The 21,627-nt window shown below is 46.8% G+C and overlaps 1 protein-coding gene across 1 annotated transcript; it reads left to right on the forward strand.

Moving 5' to 3' along the window:
* Positions 1-605: 605 nt before the first annotated feature.
* LOC142588867 (uncharacterized) lies at positions 606-13,316 on the forward strand. The gene is made up of 6 exons (XM_075700686.1): positions 606-615; positions 2,403-2,427; positions 7,418-7,521; positions 8,289-8,642; positions 9,892-10,093; positions 13,151-13,316. The coding sequence occupies exons 1-6, from the start codon at positions 606-608 to the stop codon at positions 13,314-13,316; spliced, it is 861 nt and encodes a 286-aa protein (XP_075556801.1).
* The last annotated feature ends 8,311 nt before the right edge of the window (positions 13,317-21,627 follow it).

A 21,627-nucleotide genomic window follows, 5' to 3' on the forward strand; every position in this document is an offset into this window, starting at 1 on the left:
TAAGTTTGGAACCAGCCCCAGAAGTTAAATAAATAATTAGCAATTTATTGGTAATTGCTGTTTTGATAGTCATGTTATTAAAGGCAAAGTATGTCAGCCACCGCGAAGAATTAATCTGCAAGAACACCACGTCCGCTACGCTGATGGCTTTTCTTTTTTTTTTACAAGATATCTCTATGGTCCAAAAGAAGACACTTTATGTGATGTGCATGTGTGTCTTTGTATTTATTTATTTATTTACTTATTTAATAATTATTTATTTATTATTTATTCATGAACTAATGAATCACATGCTTTTCGAACTTGTGATTTCAGAGATGCAATCCGGTAAGTTTTTCTTATGAAATGACTCATGTTGATGCTCATGTTATTAAAGGTAAAGTATATGTCAGCCTCACCGAAGTACTGATGTGCAAGAACACCATGTTCCCTACGCTGATGCATCTTTTACAAAATAATGAATAAGTCTGTATGCCCCCCCCCCCAATAAAGAAGAAAGACACTCGATGGGATGTGCATGTGTGTATTTATTTATTTATTTATTTATTTATTTATTTATTTATGAACCAATTAATCACATCCTTTTCGAATTTGTGATTTCAGAGATGGAATCAGGTAAGTTTTTCCTGTGAAATGACTGCGCCCTCAATGGAAAACAATTTCTTCGAGCTATGCGCCGCGTTGCATGTCTAACAGGCTATGGCATTGTGTTGCCTTGAACAAAATTACGAATTTAATTTCCGGCAGGGGTGTTCCTCTCTTTGAATCGGAGTGCATCCAAGCTCCGGTACAGAGCATTGGATGTGCCTTAAGAGACGCCAGCTAATTAATAATTGGGAACCACGCGTTATGTCCACAGCATTGTTGGTATCAAGTTTTATCAGGAAAGTCTTTATCTTATTGTTGAAAATGAGGTAATCATCCCTGTGAATATTAACTCAATGGATTACCCTACAACTTCTAACTAAACGTAAAATATAGCGACGCGCAGATATTTCGTTTGATTGAGCATTTAAATTTACATCAGCAACTATCAAAAGCTCCGAAATCCCTCAAGTAGGTGACATGCTTAGAAACCTAGAGCCCCGCGCTGAAAAAGAAACGTGATAGGCGTATATACAGGTATCTATTTTGAAACAAGAGTCATAAACTGTAAAATGGTATGAATTGTGTCCCTTGAGACATTCTGGCACAGCTTAATAATTGTCATTATTTTATGGCGTGAAAATTGGCCTTTTCTAACTTATTTTTGCTGGAACTTCACTAACTTACTGGGATTATTATCCCTTCATGTACTGAGTCTTAATAAAATTTTTTAGCCCCAAATTTATATTTGGTGAATCTCACTGACAAATGACCGGCAAAAGTAAAGAACGTTTTACCTTACTAAAAAAAAAAAAACTACTCGCTCACATTCTGGGATACTGCGTTCCTTGTTGCAGTTTGTCTTTTTATTTCTCTGTTGCTCTATTACATGGGAAAAAAGCGTATCGACAATATTCTAAATATAATGTGTCGCAATGCCTTCAAAAGCATATCTTAAACGGAAAGCCCATTCGAAGTATCCGGTCTGCCTTCGTTTTATAAGCTCTCTAAACAGATTGTCGTGTTGAAGCATTTCTGGAATACCGCATGCAGGACACAAACTGCCAAATCAATGTTACTGCCGTATTCACGCGGTACCATGAGTGCGCGCACCCATATCGCTGAGATTGTATTGCGTGCCTGTTGTTTTTTTATTGAGCTGCACAATGGTGTTTTTTTTTTGCATTGAGTTTGCGTAGCCAAATACGAGCTACTATTACTTTGCTGAGAAAATTGCTAACATGTTTACTCACTTGCTTTAATGCGAGAGGATTATATGTCCCATTATGTAAAAATCCAGAGGCGTCTTCGTCGGCGTGACCGAGCGATGGCACCAAATGTGGCCGACGGCGCAAAGAGTAAAAACACGTAAACAAAATGCTCGGATTGACGACGCCAGCGGTGTCGCTACTGTCACGCATGGCTTCCGCAACCCTCTACACTGAAGCGACAAAACGATGTGTCCTTTCATTTCAATTTGCCGCGACCATAGAGCAACGTTAGAGGAAATTTGTCCACCTGGATAAGAGAAGAGGCTATGGAAGAGAGCAGACTTTTCCCTCTATTTTCGGTTTAACGTTACGCAAGATGCTATTAAGGGGTATCTATATGTGCTTATAAGTCTCATCGACGACAGGTCACTGTCATCCCGACAATCTCGTTATCACGTGGATCGCTGTCATATCTGGGGCGCCCAAACGGCAGCTTATGAGGAGGTGCTCTTAGATGAGATAAGATTTGGGGATGAGAGCCCGGAGCTGTACAGCAGTTGTAGTTGCAGTTTCCGCTCACTCCATCGTTATGTTAATTTCTTACAGGCTTCGAGCAGCCTTCGACAGGAGGGTAAGAAGTCGCTGTTCTCACACACACTCCCAAAAGAAAGTGACATGTCCGCTAACAATGCAACTTGTACATTTCCTGACACAGCACAATTGTAGCGGCTTGCTTATCCCGCGTTAAAGTCCATCTTCTATCTATCTTAGTAAGCATACACTATTTAGGGTGTAATTTAGTCACTCTACAATAGCAGTCATAAAACTCGCGTTCATTTGTTCGCCTCAGTGGTTCGAAACGTCTCGGGACGTAATTTTTTCACAAGACAACACCCACATCAAACGTGTGTATTTGCGTCTGTCCACGCTACTACACCTATTATCCTGTAATGGGACGAAGCAGCAACAAACATCATCAAACGCGCGTAAACTGTGTTCCTTGAACACGTTTTGTTTTTTACGTGTATTGTGTTGTGTAGAACAATGAGGTCGAGTCAGTTCGTGTGCATTTCATTTCTTTACCCTGCATTCAGGTTGCAACTTCGTCAAAGAACAATAACCGTCGTCAACTTAAACGCGTGTTAATTTCATTTACGTAAGGCCGCTACACAGCCTTTTAAGGCGTAGTTTTGTCAGGTAACACGCTCTAAAAAAGCTGGCATGCTTTGGGGCGTGTAATGTCCCCAAACAATACTTGTAATCTGTTTTCCTTGAGTTTCCTTTCTTGAAAACTCTGCACTCTCTATACTTTCCTGTCAAGAACGCTGTACTATCAAGGTACAGTCAACAGCAAAAGTTTGGGGGATGCGCGAGCGCGTGGCAAAGCGACCCTCCTCCCCTTCTAGCGGTGAACCCCTGGTGTCGAGACCGACGCCTGCACGCATGCGCGCCCCTCCGAGACTGCAAGCGTACACGTTTCCGCGCTTCCTCCTTGCGCGCCCGGCTATGTCCGAATGTAGCCGCGAGGTAGCCCTTTTGCGATATGCGCCGTGGCGGCTTCAACGGGCAGAACTTCGTTTATACAACGGAAATCAATTGTCCATTTTCGTCTTGCCGGTCTCCTATAGAGCGCGCCTTCTGCCACGCTCTTCTGCGGTAGAACGCACCGTTCGTAAAAAGAAAGAAACAACGAAGACTGGCCACGAGAAGGTGCAGCCCAGAAAAAAAAAAAAAGACTTGCAGCGTTCGCCACCGGGCCAGACCTATGCGTCAGCGCTCGTGACTCGACAAAATGCGGCCGCAGCGGCGCCCGCAAGTTCACGCTTGTAAACATGTTTCACACAGGTTCGCCCGTCGAAGCCGCCACAGCGCATATCGCAAGAGGGCTACCTCGCGGCTACATTCGGATATCGCCGGCGCGCAAGGAGGAAACGGAAACATGCACGCTTGCAGTTTCGGAGGGACGCGCATGCGGGCAGGCGTCGGTCTCGACACCAGAGGTTCACCGCTAGAAGGGGAGGAGGGTCGCTTTGCCACGCGCTCGCGCATCCCGCAAACTTTTGCTGTTGACTGTACATGTAAACTGGTAGCGAAGCTTCCATAAAAGCCCGAACCGTCGCCATCTACGTATCGGGGGGACAACTAACAGCAAGCAAAAAATGAAAAATAATAAGTGACGTCACAACCCAAAACGCCAGAGGCGTCAATACCTTATGCTGCTTGGAGCGAATGTTTGAATGCCTTTAGCGTCTGGCATCTCGACCGCTGAGCCAGCAGCTCTGTTTTTTTTTTTTAGGCTAAGGCGAGCTGGCAACTCGCCTCAGCTGAAGCGCCAGCGTGTCATTAAACTATGGGAGCGGCGCATGCATTAATGTGAACTTAATTAGGCTGTTATTGATGGCAATTTATCCAGTCGGTTTCTTAGGAAGGTGAGCAAATAGGTTGGAAACAAATGTCGTTGTCACAGAGGTTTCAAAAGCAACTTCATTTTTTTTTTCGTCTAGAAAAATGCAACCGATATAACTGAGCAAACAAAACATGGTTCAATGCATGAAACGTACTATGGCCAACACACAGTCGTAATGAATGGCAACATATGCGAAATTTTTTCACAGAATTATTCGCCAATTCAGTGCGACACTATGCATATTCATGTCCAACAGTTATCAGACAAGACACCATTGCCCGACATTATCGTTTAGGAAACATTCGACTTACTGATTTTGCTGCCCGTCGGACTTATGGAGAGTGAACGAACATAACGCGAAGTTCCTTCGCCGAGCATTCCTCATTCATCGTCACGACGAGAGACAGCACGTCGGATGCCGCAGCGTGAACTTGCACGATAACAAAAAGCCTCCACTGCCGTGCGCTACGCCACACTTTGAACAAACACGGAAGGGAATGAAATACACTTGGATAAAACCACCGCGTTCAAGTGAGCCACGCCATTCCGCACGACGTAAAAGCTGGTTTGTGCACAGTCTTGTCAAGTCTTGCGCCAGAGTCACGGGTTGATAGGGGTCACCAACAAAGGACTAATAAATTGTGAAATGGAATGAAAATAACATTTGTTGTTTTCGTACAGCAGAAATATTTGACACGGAATATTTGCTCGTATGACTGTATTCTGATTTAAAAATATTTGAGCATATTTCTTTTTCACGTAGGTTTTATATAGTTGTACTGTTTGTCCCGCCCTCACCTCGTGGCGCTTCAATCGTGCACCACTGACTGATATCTCTGGCTTTAGGTTTGGCCCGCTTTTCGTTCCAAGCTTCGCGACCTATTTAGATGCATTCTAAAACAAAATTACACCCTTTGGGTTGCATCTTGCCACACAATAAACGTCATCTGTCTTGTCCGCATTTCCTTTCTTTAACGCGGCGAGCCCGGTACTTCCCGGTAACGAACTGCATGCGCGTTATCGGCATGACAGAGCATTCTCGACAAGAAAGTAGCGGGCGCGGCGTTTTCAAGAAAGGAAATGCAAGCAAGACAGATGACAATTATCGTTGCGCGGCAGATATACACCCCAAAGGGTGTACCTTTGTCTGAGAGTGTGGACCTTGGTGCTGTGCTGGTAACGCGCGCGCCTTTAGTAACCTGGAACTACCGGACACGCAGCCTTCAAGAAAGGCACGCAAAAATAGACGACGGTTATTGTTTGAGGGCAAAATAAGCCCCACCGGGTGAAACTTCTTTTTTTTTTGAGAGCGCGATAATCGTCATCAAACTCACATGCACTTCCTTTCCTTAACACCGTCACACCTTGCGTTGTGATTTTTTCTCAAGAAAACACCTAACCGCCATCACACTGGTGTGCATTCACGTTCCCTAACCGTGTGCTCCGTGAGGTTATTTACTACAGGAAAGCCGCGAGCGACCAGCGTTCAATGGAGGATGTTACACCTTGAGGATGTGCACGGTTGGTATAATAGCGTAAATGGTGTCATCTCCAATGGAAGACATACTTTGATCCTGGCAGATTGGAGTAAACGCACTCTGTTAGTGCTGGGAGGCTCGATATTGAGAAAATTTTGAGAAATGAAAGTCAAAGGACTAGTTCCTCCCCTACAAAAGAGTTAGGTAAATCTAAGCGTTCGCATGTACACCCTCGACTTACTGGAGACTTACTGCCAAAAAAAAAAAAAAATGTTGACAGTCACTTTAGCATACGCTAAAGTGATGGAGGCGAAATCCCGCGCGCTCGCCAGACATTCATTAAATTACTTGATATTCTCATTCGAATGAGTTGTTGCTTTCTATTACTTGTTTTCTCCCACCAAAGTTCGAGGGTTCGACTGCCATCAAAGGTCGTTGGTTAGAGCATCTTAATTAACTCTACCTTAATTTAATGTGCCTTAATTAAATTTGCCATAATGAACACCACAGGTCGTGGGCTCGAGTGGCTCAGTTACCTATATATTAATTATCTGTACCTTCATTAGCTTCGCCTTAACATCAAAGCTCGTGAGTTCGAGTGCATAATGAACTCTACTTTAATTAACCGTCTGAATCAACTTCGCCATAATTAACACCAAAGGCCGTGGTTTCGACTTCCACCAGTGGTGGTGGGTAGCAGTGTCTTAATTAACTCTATGTTATTTAAGATAGAGTTAATTAAGGCACTCGAACCCACGACTTTGGTGATGGCACCATGAATTTTGGTGCCATAACGCCGGATGTCGAATTTTTCGACCCACAAAGCCCTCTGACGCTTTCGCCTAAACAGCATTACGCTCACGCTTTTTACTGACCTCCAAAAGGTGTTTTATAGCATTTATCACGCAGTTTTGGCTCACAAGCTTCATAACTTTGGTTTTAGTGGTCCATACAGTGCATTTAAAAAGAAATTAATTTATAGAGGACCCGCAATTACTTCAAATCGGAGATGCTTTCGGTACCCCCTAAAATATTGCCTTTGGTGTTCAGTGTTGGGGCTCCTGTTGTTTATTATTTATATTATTGACTTAACAAGCCTTCCATTTGGCCGGAAACTTCTTTTGTACGCCGATGATACCACAGTTTCTGTATCATGTAGCGACTACAATAAAGGAGCTCGGGTTCTTTAAAAATATATTATGCGAAGCTTGCGTAGGTTTGATGCTTATCAAATTTTTTTATTAACAAAACGAAAACGTCATTATTATGTTTTCGCAGTCCGTACAAGGAGATAACACCCTCACATGCAATGTACTAGTACAGCAACATTTTGTCACTCTTGCTCGTGTTCTCCAATCGGATTGTCTCATAGCGTTAAATATTAGGTTTTGTACTTTGATGCTAATTTATGTTGGAACAACAATGTTGATTGCAACTAAACATTAAGATTGGTGCGTGTCCATTTGTACAGGTTAAAGTTTGCCACGTTTCTCTCGGAAAGGCGGTATACAAGCGTCTTCGTGAATCCGTTCTACGTCACGGCCTGGCCGTCTTGTGGTTATAGCTTTACCTTAGAGACACTCCAGCTCGACAAGGGCCCAAGTAGCAACGACGAGTAACGTGTGATTCACGCTATTCGTTGACACTGTGTACTGACCTGCGCATTAGCACGGATTAGCACGGATTAGCACAGCGCCCTTAGATGGGTCGTGATAACGAGGTTCTTACCATCGCAGGGACAAAGAATCGGAACACGGTCTCCTGCTGCCTGTCGCCGCTTCTTGTTGCCTGGCTTTGCTCGTCCTAGGAATACTAATCTTCGTGAGCCTCAGTGGAGGTTGTGAGTATGCCTCGGCACTCGAAGAGCAGCTGCCTCGAGGAAGCTCCTCCTGCCTTTTGTTTTCCTTTTTTCTCGTGAGAATTCACCGAACTATGACGACATTTTTTTTTAAATAGTAAGCTGTATTATTATGAGGGCATGCTGGCAGAATTATACGAAAGACCTGATGTTACGTAAGAGATTTAGCCGAGTATTCTACCGCCCATTCGAGCGTTAGAACGTGCCTCATTCAAAAAAAAAAAAAAAATTGGTCCATTCCTTCCGGCAAGAGCGATTTCACCTTTGCCCCGTATTTAGATAGGAGCTCCCGAGCTGAAACGTCACATTAACGACGTACAGAAATATCCGACAGGAGAGTTTTGATCTTTCTTGTGAAATTCTCTTGTCGGACATTTTTGTGCGCCCAAGGCTGTCAGCAGGATTACAAAGTTTTCGATTGCGTCTTCTGTCATCGCACGTCTTGTTGGAGCTCCGTTGTCGGCCTCAGAAAAATTTTTTGAGGCCCTAACGGTAACGGTGTTACCTGGTCGACAAGAAGACACACACAAGGATGTAAACATTTCTACAGTGATAACGACAGAGCCGTTAGACCAGCACATCGTAAGCGGTCGTGCGGGTGGCTATACAGATAAGCTATATGTATAAATCTGCGGGAGACAGAGGGGGAAACAAAACCCGCTTCTGTGGTGAAAGACCGTCACCTAACGGCGTCGGCCATTAGTGTTTTTTGAGTATCATAGCGTCGAGCACGCCTTCATTTCGTGCAGCTGACGAGGTCAATGCGGAAGACGGCGACGGCGGAGGCGGTGGCGAAGCGAGCTCGGGAGAAGTTACGTACTCCAAGCATTCCCCGCCGGCGGCAAAGACTGCAAGAACGTCGAAAAAGCCGAGCACACGGAAAGCACCAACGACACCGACAATGAAGCCTACGATGCCGACAACTACAGAGGCTACGACTACGCCCAGCGCCACTACGACGCCCAAAAAGCCCCCAACTACAACCAAAGAGCCCCCAACTACAACGAAAAAGCCCCCAACGACACCTAAAAAGCCCCCAACGACAACCAAAAAGCGCCCAACGACGCCAAAGGTTGCCACACCGACAACAACAATGCCTCCGGGTAAGCTTAAAAGGGCCATGATGCATATTTTTTTGTCTGCTTCAATTATGCATCACGTGGCAAATAGCGCACGTCCCACACCAAACTGGCAAAGTTTGAACGCAGGCAGAGCGGTATAGTGTGTTTGTACTTAATTTTATTTTCGAGCTCGCAGTCTATAAGGGCACAAAGCAAACTGGCAACGATGAAATGAAATCGCACACCCAGAAGCGGCTCGATTGCTGGAACGGAAGCTGCACTCTTGAAGTCCAGGCATTTGTGCACTGCAAGCGCCGGAAGCCATGGAAGGAGCCGGAAATACGTCATGGCTACCATGCGGCGACGCCCTCGCGTCGCTGCAGGGCGTCAGAGCGCGCGAAAAGCAAGCCGGCTGATCTGGTTTGAGAGTTTCGGAGGAGACGACGCACTCTAACGTCGCACGACATTACTTGTGAGGAATTTGCGGGCTACTTCGTTGGACATGCTTGAATGAACGGCCGAGCACTTAACGAGAACTATGCTACCCAACAATGTATATGTATGTAATTTTTTTGAAATCCTTGAACTCGAATGCTCGAATAAGCAGGACTTTGCGCGGGAAATCGAAATGTATATAGACAAATTGCCGAAATCTCCAGATTTAATATTTTAGTTGATTACTTTGCGTCACATAATGAAATTTCACGAATTATAGCCACTGAGGTTCCAACGCATATCGGCTGCAACGATTTCTGGGGATCGCACTGGTTTCAAACAGTATGCGCTGTCAAACTGTCCGTAAGGATGCGCTGTTGATGCACTTTCTTTCTTTCATTTTCTTTCAAGATAACGGCCTTTTGTGCAGCGAAATACAACTCATTGTAGCGCCAACACATTTCATCGCCCATTTTTGAGGATTAATATCTCAAATCTGGAGTCATCCGCATAATTAATTCCAAGCGGGTATCCGCCTCGCGAAGCTGCAGGATACACGATTCGGAAATCGCGATGTGTGCCGTGAAGTGATTAGTAGGAAGCGTAATTCGTAACGTTTAGGTAATTTGTCGATTGTGCATTTCGATTTCTCGTATAAGCAACGTCCGGCCCCCTATGAGTAAAGCAGGTCGAAAGAGTATACAACTGCGCGATCGTGTGGTAACTCACGCTGAAACACCTACCGGTGCCACTAAACTTTCCAGTAGAATGTACACACCGGGCTTTGCCTGCGGTCGCGTCGTACCCGTTCGCCGGCTCCCCTCTTGTCTAATCAAACTCTGAACTGTTGTCGCAGAACTGCTGTGTACGGTGGGAGACCTGGCTGTGCTGCCGGCCATGTACCCGACCGACGGTCTCTGCGACTACGTCTTCTACACGAACGTCTACATCTACAACGGTCAACTGACCTCCACAAGAGTGCTACGTAGCTTCGAACTGTTCAAGGCGACGACAAAGAAGTATTCAAAGACCGAGGGAGGCGTTTCGTTTGACATCAGGCGAGTGTTCTCGAGTCGCTTCGGTGTGCAACACTGTGTGTAGGCGCGTACCGCCGGTGTGTCCCAACGCGGGGTTGGCAGACACGTAAAAATCACGGTAATTGTTACCTTTTCTGACGCTTCTGTTGCGAAAGCATGGACACTCCAGGCGCATTTATGACGTCACCGTCGCCGTGAGGTTCCTGTAAAGCCCAAGGGCGATAAAATTGTCACCACGCGTCATATGCTGCATGCGCGAGTGAAATCGCGAGAGTGGGTGCCGGCGATCGCGGCTCAAGCTCGCGCATGCAAGGGAGGAAAGCTGGGGGTGGGGGCGCCGTCTTTCGTCGCGCGCAATGCTCCTGGGGGAGGGGTGTAGAGAAGGGGCGCGTTCCGCCCGCGCCGCCGGGCCGCTGTGTCTTGAAAGCCATCTGCGACGGCGGCAGAGCCCGCCGCACGCTGTGTTTTCGCGGCTTAGTTCGCGTTGGGAGGGATGCAAGACGCAGCACGAAGGTCAATTCGCTCGCTACTGCTGCCGCGCTTCCTCACTCCAGCGTTTTAACAGCGAGTTTTCGTGGTCATTGATTGAAATGAGTTCATGCGTGCGTGTGCATGCGTGACACCATGCTTGTTAGTTCAGTTAATATGTCTATGTTTACAAGTTTATACGGCCGATAAAACTACTACGCTTACTTCGTATAGCTGTCCACTAACTTGATATCGAAAGCGATGCTTTGCCTTTCGGGTGAAACTGCGACTTTTTTATGAAACCTATAGTCCGGTCTGGTTATTAATCCGCGAATCTTAGACATTGAGCCTACAATTTTAAGACTACTCTTAAACCACACGGGAAGGCACAGAAATTGAGGTCGACCTTGAGGGACTTCCTGTTTGAATTGCTTTCTGGCAGTTTTTCTCATTCATTTCGGTGTTTGACGAAAACCATTCCTCCTTTAGACGTCACTTATAATGGTGTCCTCAAGTTGTTTTAGAACCTTAAGATTAAATCCACAGGGCGGGGCGGGGGTTCAAATGAAAATCCCAATTAAGTGTTGCACTCATGCTCCGGAACAATACCACATTATCTTGTTTTAATGCGTTAGCTTTTCTTAGCTCCTTGCTCAGTTTCGTGCCGTCGTCGCCGTCCGTAGAATAAGATGTGAGCGAGCGAGGTGACAGAGGCGAGAGAGGCGCTAGAAGCTGATTCCATTGGCGGAAGCGCAAGCGACACCTATCGCTTCCACCAATGAAAGCGGAGTTTTAGCGAAGGCCACCAACTTGCCCGCGCACGCCGTTCTGGCCGCCGCCACGTCTCTTTCATCCCTCTTTCAATTCCCTCTCCCACTTGTGCAGCGCGGTTCAGGTGTCCTCAACTGAGAGATAGTTACTGCGCTGCACTTTACCCCAACTTTTCCTTCCCAACCAAGAATCTCTCTCTCCATGACATACGCAACGCTCCGTTCCTTTATAACCACCAGAGGGCACTGCCCTCCATGTATAATGTATAAGCCGTTGCCCTGCAGCTTTAGGGTAACATGATACGCCACCCATTCACAAATCATGAACAGCAGGTTGCCGTTATCCCTCAAGAGAAAAGTATATAATAGCTGTGTCTTACCAGTACTCACCTACGGGGCAGAAACCTGGAGGCTTACGAAAAGGGTTCTACTCAAATTGAGGACGACACAACGAGCTATGGAAAGAAGAATGATAGGTGTAACGTTAAGGGATAAGAAAAGAGCAGATTGGGTGAGGGAACAAACGCGAGTTAATGACATCTTAGTTGAAATCAAGAAAAAGAAATGGGCATGGGCAGGACATGTAATGAGGAGGGAAGATAACCGATGGTCATTAAGGGTTACGGACTGGATCCCAAGGGAAGGGAAGCGTAGCAGGGGGCGGCAGAAAGTTAGGTGGGCGGATGAGATTAAGAAGTTTGCAGGGACGGCATGGCCACAATTAGTACATGACCGGGGTTGTTGGAGAAGTATGGGAGAGGCCTTTGCCCTGCAGTGGGCGTAACCAGGCTGATGATGATGATACGCCACCTGTGCAGGCCGATCGGTCCCACTCCCGAGCGACGTGCAGCTAAGTGCCGGCCGGGCAGTCCTTCAGCTTAACGACGTCGGTTGCAGAACGGGGTGGTTTCGTTCTTTTTCAGTCTCTCAACTTCCTTCAACGACGTATCCGCATACGAGTACGTATCAGAAAGATCAACTGGTCAGCAGTCCAGATAAGTAAGAGACAATAAGAGGACCGGTAGAAGATAAGCAGGGAAGAGACTGATAGAACTGAATTCACCGCAAGTGTAGGTAGCTGTGCACTATAGTAATAGCGCTTTTACGAACGAAAGTCAAGACCGAGACCATATAGGCAAAAATGCTAGATGATGACAGATGTCGTGAAACCGGAGAAACTCAAGCAGGCTAGGCGACTGTTTGTGCTCGCACCGTTTCAAGGGGCATGCCGCTTAACATCGTCATCATCATCATCACCATCATCATTATGGGCAGTGAAATTCAACGTTGCGCCTGCAGAATCATGGCAGCTTTGCCGCGGGCCGGTCACACATTACCTTTCCCTTCGCGAGTCGGTGGCGGCGCGGGCGTTTACTCTCGCGTTAACCAGATGGCGCTTAGCATCGCGGCGTCCATCATCATCATCAGCAGCAGCATCATCATCATCATCATCCATAGGCACCGCGGCGGTGGTACCTCGCTCGGCGACCTACCGCGCTCTGGCTGTGCACGTGTTTGCTTACGGAAGCCGCCGAACACTCGAACTACGGAGAGCACGGGAGTATATAGTTTAAAACGAGCACGCTATAGAACATCTCGGGAGCTCCCGAGGTAAAAACGTCCTCTTTAGGGACTTCGCAGGGAACTGGCGCAATCAGGCGTGACGTGTGGCGGCGCGAGGCATTAGTTCGAAGCCTCCTATTTCTGGTGCATCCATTATACTAGCTTTTCTTTTACCTTGAGAACAAATGAGCCACAGGAGTAAACAATGTATCTGCGTGTGCGTGTTATATCCGTCGCTTTAGCGACCCGCTGAAATTAGTTTTCTTTTTTTCCCCAGATACATCGAATCGACTACCCTCGCGTCGAGGCGACAGGCGCTCACCGGACTTAGCGCTTACAGGATTCAGCACTACGGCTGCCTCACCATGATCGCCCCGACGCCGACTCTCGAGCATTGGGTGAAAAAGGCGAAGGATATCTTTGGGGTGAGTGGCTCGGCATGACAACCCCGACGCGCCCGCCGTACTTGTGGACAATCTTTTTTTCCACAGCAATAACGTTCACAAGTGTTTGGACAGGCGCTTTTGGCACGGCGTAATTTTGTGGTGCAAGCTGCTCTGCTAAGGTGTGGCACAGGTCGGCATTTAGACATTCCGCTGACGCTTGGTTCTTCGTTTTTCAATTTTTTACCCGTCCACAAATACGTTACGCCCAGCCAAAATTTTCCTTTCCACTCACTCTGCCTCATAATCAAAGATGCTCTTGATACGCTGAATTTGCTCTTACTCATTTGGCGTCCTGATGTATGAGCATTCCGACTCCCCCTCCCTTCTGGAAATACGTCATGGCCGCCACGCGTTGTTTCTCTTTTACGTGTGCGTATTGGCTCGTCCCTGTGGTTTGATACCGCATTTGATCGCGCAAGTGATGGAATTGCGGGCACAAATCAGTGGCGACGCCGTTGGTACGCTGTTGGGTGCTAGAGCGTGCTGAGAAAGACGTCTGATGTGGTCTCGAACTGTTTCGAAACAGACGACAGAGGTGTGGCCCCTCAGTTCATAATGTCACGCAGCCTTGACACAATGGCGGTTCCTCGCGGTGGGAGGAGTTTAGAGGCAGTGATTTCAAATGGAAATTTCCGTTCAATATGCGCGCCGAGAGCCCAATTCTTTTTTGTTTTTCATAACCATATTGGGCTCTTTACGCTCAGTACAAATATAAGCTGGGAACTGTCGGTCGACCGTGTGTCACGGCCCCTTTAAGAGCGGCACCTAAACCGGCATCTGGAGCTTAGGAGCTCAACTACACGGCATGCCAGGCACCGCAAATGACCAGTGACGCAATGTTCGTTGTTTTACGAATGCCACCCAGCCTATAGCGCGTACAACTAGAAACTACAAACTAGAATTTAAACCGAAGTTACTACGTGCTGGTCAGTGACGGGTTCTACCAAGTTGTCGAATTACGTTGTACCTGTACTTTTTGAGACTGTCGTAGCTGCAAAGATGGCAAATGGGAAAACATGGCGGACTTTGTGCATACTGTAGAAGGATTTGTCGTTGGGCTAGTTGGTGCTTGCTTACCGACATAATGTATAGCGAAGACACTATTACAAAGATGAGACATATACTGGGCGGCACCTCTCGTTTTTCAACAGTTAGCCTCGGACGTGCAACAATTTCTGTATTCGCTCGAGTAGCGAGGGCGGAGCTTTGCCGTCCTAGGCTTACTGTGTTCTGGGTATCTACAGCCAATCTTCTAGATAGTACCTACTAATCCTACAAATTTTGATGGCACAAGTAGGTTCGAAGTAAAGGATAGAGTAAAGGATAGCCTTACATCATCATTCGTTGCTTTCGTACTCGTCGAGTTGCGCAGGTCAGACTTAATGGAAGGCCCGTGAGAGCCGTAACTTCATTGCGTTTGTGCTGGCATATTGGACGCTTAGATATTGGGTGCAATTTCGGGACGGCGCGCTGTGCGAAACAAAAAATAACGATAATAAAGCGCGCGCGACACCGAAACCAAACCCTGTTTGCGACTCGCTCATTAGCAGTCGTCACAACGACGCTAATGCATCGTTCTTAGCTCCGAAAACATTTTGTGTAGCTGTTGTGCAATCGACGCACCACCTTATATATATATATTCTATTTGTCTCTCTTTTCTCTCTCTCTCTCTCTCTCTCTCTCTCTCTCTCTCTCTCTCTCTCTCTCATTTCAGCAACTTAAGGCGATCCAAGGTAACGACAGTTCGAAAAAAACAGTTATGGCTCTGGGCACCTGGGGTTCCGGCATAAGAACTGTCTGGCAGAGCTTCAAAAAGCTTGTCGAAAGAGCCACCGAAGCATCGTAAGTTTCAAAGCACACGTCCGACTTAACGAGCGAAAGCACGTGTCAGAAGCTTCGGTAGGCGAAAGGCTCGAATGGAACAACTAAGCGCAAAATATAGCCCAGGCAGACTTGCCTGACCTACCAGAATCACAACCGCAGCACGAACATTTTTCCCGTCACAGAGGAGTCTCTTGTTAGTATGAAACGTTTCGCAGCATCTTCTCAAGCACCTCTGGGTGAGTCAGTAAATATGTACGTACAAACTAGCATAATTTATTACTTAATCTCTCCAAATCCGTGCTATGTGGGCCGCGTTGACGAGGACGACAAAAAAAAAAAAGGAAAAAAATTCCAGATACGGCGCACTCTGGGTATCTCTGGGTATCTATCTATCGGTATCTATCTATGGGTATCTATCTATGGGTATTTCCCCGCAACAGTATCTATGAACGCCAAGCGTCTCGTCGGCTTCCATCACCCTTTCAATACTGAATATTAAGACGCTGCTGGCAACGCTGTGCACCTAGAATCGCAAGTACGTAGTGCGTGCTTGAGCAGTATAGGAAACATAACACTCGACGTTTAATATGTTTGCATCCTTCGAAAAGAATCGGTGATTCCACTTTCCAATCGAGACATTGTCGAATGTCCTTTAGAGCCATGCTGAACCTTACAAACGCTACCTCTAAAAGATAAACAAGTCCCGCTTCGCAACTGCTTTCTCTCCTAACTCCTTCGCGCTAGATTTACGCTGGTTCTTCGCCTTTAACCTGTCCACGCCTCAGCTGTCTGAGAGATCCTTTGACATGTCTACTCAGCCAGACAACGACCCCAAACACCCCAGAAAGAGACTAGACTAGTTAAGCACACACTGCTACCGAGCGACTGTAGGGTGATAGCATGACCAATCTCGGCTTGGTGATGCATTTTACTGAGCTGTCCTCAGGAGTGGTCAGCGTTACAAAACACGTTGGCACGCTTGAGAGGTCACCCGTCGGCTGCTGGTGTCGGGGTTGGCCCATCAAGATACAAAATTTGATTGCGTCCTCTGGTAAGCACCAAGTTTCGTTCTACATCTCCGGGATGGGCCTAGTTCAGTCGGCGAGGCAGCCGACACGCTGAACTCAGCGAAGGTAGGGTAGGCGAAGAAAGATTCCCTTTAGAAACAAAATGACGGCCTCCTTCATTGTTCGCCAACGAACGCCTTCCGTGCAAGACCGAGCGAACAGATGTACATTGTGCTGGGGTGCACTTTAAAGGCAAAGTACAGAGTCATCATCATCATCAGCAGCAGCCTGGTTACTCCCACTGCAGGGCAAAGGCCTCTCCCATACTTCTGCAACAACCCCGGTCATGTACTAATTGTGGCCATGTCGTCCCTGCAAACTTCTTAATCTCATCCGCCCACCTAACTTCCTGCCGCCCCCTGCTACGCTTCCCTTCCCTTGAAATTCTTGATTTCAACTAAGATGTCATGAAGTACAGAGTAAGGCACACGAAAAAACATACTGGGCGCTCGAGCAACTGACGTTTAGTGCAACTTTCTGTGTTCGTATATGGGCACCGATGTATAGCCACACGACGTCGTATCTATCTTACTGACAAGATGGGGAAGCTTTTGCGACAGCAAAGCTGACACACTTGGCCCCTTCGCTGTTTATGGCTTTTGCCTCTACAGTTTAACGAGTGAATTTATCTTTGTGTTAGCTGGTTACGCGGTAGTTTGAAAAATATCGGTGAGCACTCACCATCGTTGCGATGTGTTAAGGGGTGGCCACCACTGTACAACACGAGTTTTGTTGTGCCCCGAAAAATTTCGCGACAACTAATACACGTATTCCCTCACTTTAGGTAGTTGTAGCCACTGCAGTGAAATTCTCACTGTGTTAAAGATTGTAGCTCAAGGCAGCGCAGATATGTTTGAGGCAGGGACACGTCACGAAAAGCTCACAAGGACAGTCGTTTCTTTAGCAAAGAAACGCTACACCAACAATTTTAAAAGCCCAGATACTACCACTCGCCGTAGGTGACACAAGACCCGTGATGTCGACTTGTTAACGTTATTACTTTCCTGCATGTCAACCACGGAGGAAAGTAAACTTAGAAGCCACTAAGCGGCCACAATTGCTTCGGCATGGCCTCCGATATTTAGCCTCGCGGGCCATGGCCATCGCAGTCTCGCAGGCCATGCAGTGGCCATAGGGTTTCTTAAGTTTGCTTCGAGAGAACGCTGCCGTGTTCGTGCTGTTGAAACATCACCACGTGGTTGCTTCCCAGTGACACATTTTTCGAAGGGCATGGACACCATGAGAGACCATCTGGCAAGCAACATTCCGTCTCTCGCACTGATTCATTCTTTATTAGAAGAGCGCGTAAAATGCCGATATTTCTTTATAATTATGTAAGACCATTCTTTCCTTACAACTACGAGAACACGTTCCGAGTCGCGCTACTATGTCAAAGCTGAACAATACCGGTGGACCGCTTAGGTTTGGCGAATGATTACTACGACGTCTGCGCCCATTGTGTGTCAGTTGAAGTTTCGTTTCCTTTGCTTAACTTAAGCAGATTGTAGAAGAAGGTGACCAAACAATAACGAGAGATGCATTTCGGGCAAGAACAGACCTCGTGTCATGATTTCAGTCTGTGAAAAAAAAATACTCGAGCGAAAATATTTACGCTTCAAGGCGATCCACGTTTGGGACAGGCCTCGCACACGCGCATATACCGCATGTCCACGGCGGTACAGTGCCTGTTACGAAACCCGCGACGACGGCGGTTCCAGATTTCCGTCTAGGTCAGTATTTCTCAAACATTTCCAGTACGTAGCCCCTTTTAGTATAACAAAGCCTACCATGGCCCCCAACCTTTATAAGGTTTCTGAAGGTTTACTTTTCTTCAATGATGCGCTTACGCGTTCATATTAATTTATTTAAAATACATTAAGCACAGCAGAGAGAGCTACCAAAAATGCTTGATGATGTTTTTAACGGGGATTTATTTAAGCATGTATTATAATGAGAATGATGTAGTCTAGCCCTTGAATCCGGGGCTTTCCTTCCCTGGGAAACTTGGCTGTCTCACTGCGATAAACAAAGTAGTGCGAAAAGGGAAGCGAATATTATTAAGCTTGACGTCAAAGGTTAGTAAGATGTATTGACGTCATTGGTGATAGTGATAGTCGGAACCTTCAAGGGTCCAAGAAGAAGGCCCCATATCCCGCAGTTTGAGAAAAACTGGTCTAGGTAATGCAGTAAGGAATTACACTCCTGCGGCGCGTTGAAAATCTCAGGAGGCCATGGTGTGGATTTGACACAGCACTCGCTGACCAGGTGCCCTCATCGTCTGCTTAAAGTTATAATTTAATGGCTGGTAATGCAAAGACAGACAATTACCAGTTCTGCAACTTTGCCGGTATTCTTTCTATGGTGATGGGGGCGAAATGCGAAAACACCCGTGTGCTTAGATTTAGGCGCACGTTAAAGAACCCCAGGTGGTCAAAATTTCCGGAGTCCTCCACTACGGCGTGCCTCATAATCAGAAAGTGGTTTTGGCACGTAAAACCCCAAATATTATATTATTATTCTTTCTATGGTATGCTACTCCTTAATGCCCGATCAAGCGTAACATCCGATCAGTCATAGGACGCGCCGGAAAGCTGACTGTATCAGTTTGTTTCAACCTGTTGAATAAAAATCTGACGGACAGTTGCTCGAAGTTCGTAGAATACGTCTTTGCATCGCGTTGACGGTCGAATTGTTCTCGGAGACATTTACCCACACAAGCGCCTTCAAGGTTTACAAACGTGTGCCATCTCCAATTTTGCATTACCTGCCGCCCTCATCCTCCCCCCTGATTGTTGTTTCACGCAAACAGTAACCAGATTGTCGTTTTCTGTTCTCAGCTTCAAGGCAGACATCGTGATCTCAATATCGTCCACTAACTTGCTGTACAACACAAGCTCGTGCTCTGCCGTCCCTCCGACGGTCATCACCTCCACGAACTACATGTATCCATCCCTGGTAAGCGCAGCAGGCCGCACGGAACGGACGGCCATCTTTCACGAACGAATCTTATGTTGAATTCCAATGGCGGAGTCGGAGCAAGTTTTTCTGTTCGTTTCGGAGCAAGTTTGTTCCAATGACAGAGTGAGGGCGCGAGTAAGGTGTTCCAATGAGTGAGTCGTAGGGGATTCAGAGCGGGAGTCACTCCGTGGAGAAGAAAAAGATGCTCCGCCAAAATCGGCGGAGTCGACCGGAACTCTGCGTGACGTATTTCCTTCACCACGTTTGTCTGCTGGGAGGCGCCACTGGTCCCGACTCGTGAGGAAGCAAAAGCTGCTGCACGCTTGGCGAGATATCCATTCCGCACTTTTAAAAAACAACAGGTGAACGGCGCTGAAGAGACAAGTGACCGGTGCGGCGGTGCTGGGAGCATACAGCGGAAGGAAATGACAACACGCAAGGCATCCTGGGTAACTCGGAGACAGAAGTTCCGCTTCCGCCTTGCTCCGGCGGCGCAGGTTGTGTTCCACTCGCGGATCTGGGGGCGTTGCTCTGCGCCAGAGTCGAGTGCTCGCTCGCGGAGTCCGTCGGCTGCTCCGACTCCGCCATTGGAATTCAACGTTAGGAAGAACCGCCCGAAACGTGCAACCAGTATCGCTAGATGGGCTTTCTTCCTCAAGAGGAAGCTTTAGCTCGGCCTGCTCCTATCTAAATACACGTAAAAGGAGAATTCATTTTTCTCGGCAACCACGTACTGCACCCAATTTGACGAGGTTTGGTGCATTCAAAAGGAAACCTTAAACTCTTGTGACTGCTCTTTTCAAATTTTTGATTTAGGTTGTCAATTTTTTACTAGGAATTGGCGAAAAACGAAATTTTCAGAAAACGAAACTATAGACTTTACAACTCTGTAACTCGGCAATGAAAAAGCATATCAGAATTCTGCGAATTGCACCTAATAGTACATCTAACACGGAAAAAATTGATATGTATTACATGAATCTTAAAAAAGTTCTTAATATGGAAATGCAACTTTTCCAGAACCCTTATACACGACCTAACAAATTCACGTAAGATATAAAATCGCATATTCAATTTGCCCGCTTTTAATGATTTAATGGGTGCCGTTTACAGAACTGCGATATCTGTTCTTTATGCAGAGCTATTAATTTGTAAACTTCGTGCTTCTATTATATTCAAACTTACGAATTTTTGAGAATCTTAACAAAATTCAGGCCCTAAATCGAAATTAAGCTTCCAACCGCCAGTTCAATTTAACTTTCGCTCTCAAATGCAACAAATCTCATTAAAATCGGTACAGGGGTTATCTCAGAAAAACGCTCTTGCGTTTTGCATGTATTTGAATAGGCTGCGCCGGAGTTGCGCCCGAGCTAAAGCTTCCTCTTGATGACGCGTCTTCAAGTAAAGCGCAGGCGGGAACCAGGAAAGCGTGAAGGCTCGAAGAACTGTGTGTGTCGCTCCGTGTCATTCACAGGTCGCTCTTCCCGCTAGCCATCACGAAAGACGGTCACGAAATATGCAGCTGATTTAAAGGGAAATTAAAATGGGAAAAGATTGAGTTGCACTGGTGAATTGGCCAGCTGCATTACAAAACGTAAAATGCTACTCTTACCGGGGAAACAGGCTTGTCAAGCCAAGGAAGACACGAAGACGAAGGGCAGGTGGCGACGCCGTCTTGAAGTTCCCGCACTAACGCGTCGTGACGTCACGGATTTTGAGGGCTTCTACTCGGGCCCAATTGTTAATCTCGTGTAAGCAAAGACCGACTCGAATCATTCCTGAGAAAGCCGGAGTTTTGGCTTGTAGCGTTCGGATAACTCTTACTGAGGCACAACCGATGACAAATGCGAAAAATAAATTGCGTTTAAATACCTGACGTCAGGCTGACCCGCCGGCGCCGGTGCTTCGGCGAGGTATTCTGATAATGCAAATTGGACCTTCATTTTATTCTTCATTTATCCGCTTATTAAAGCGAAACTATGGAAAGCGGAATTGTTAAACGGTACTTGATCCGTCTAAATTGATTTGGCGTCTCTGTTCAGTGTCGCTTTAAAGAGAAACTTGGTTTTAGTTTATTACCGTTTCATGAATGTGCCATTAGGATTGCGATTTTTTTTAAGTTCGAGCTGTGTCCCCCTACATCTGAAATGATTGACTCATACGTTCTAAGCATCTTACCGCATGATACGATTTAAATTGTGCACACATAACATCTTCAAGCTTAATAGCTAGCGGTCGCGGTGGCCGACCACGAGCGGCGACGACGCGGAGCGATTAACGGCGGGCGACGTTCACACCGGCGATCACTAAAGGCTCAACCAGACGTACGCGTTCCAATGCGTCCGCACACGCCGCGCTGACTCGACGTCGCGTCGCGCCCGACGGAGGAAGAGGGCGCGCACCCAAACGATGCACGAGTTGCCGCGCGGTCTCGTCGCGGCGGCGCAGTGTTGCTAGC

The sequence above is a fragment of the Dermacentor variabilis genome, chromosome 7, assembly GCF_050947875.1.
Source record: "Dermacentor variabilis isolate Ectoservices chromosome 7, ASM5094787v1, whole genome shotgun sequence".
Lineage (NCBI taxonomy): Eukaryota > Metazoa > Arthropoda > Arachnida > Ixodida > Ixodidae > Dermacentor > Dermacentor variabilis.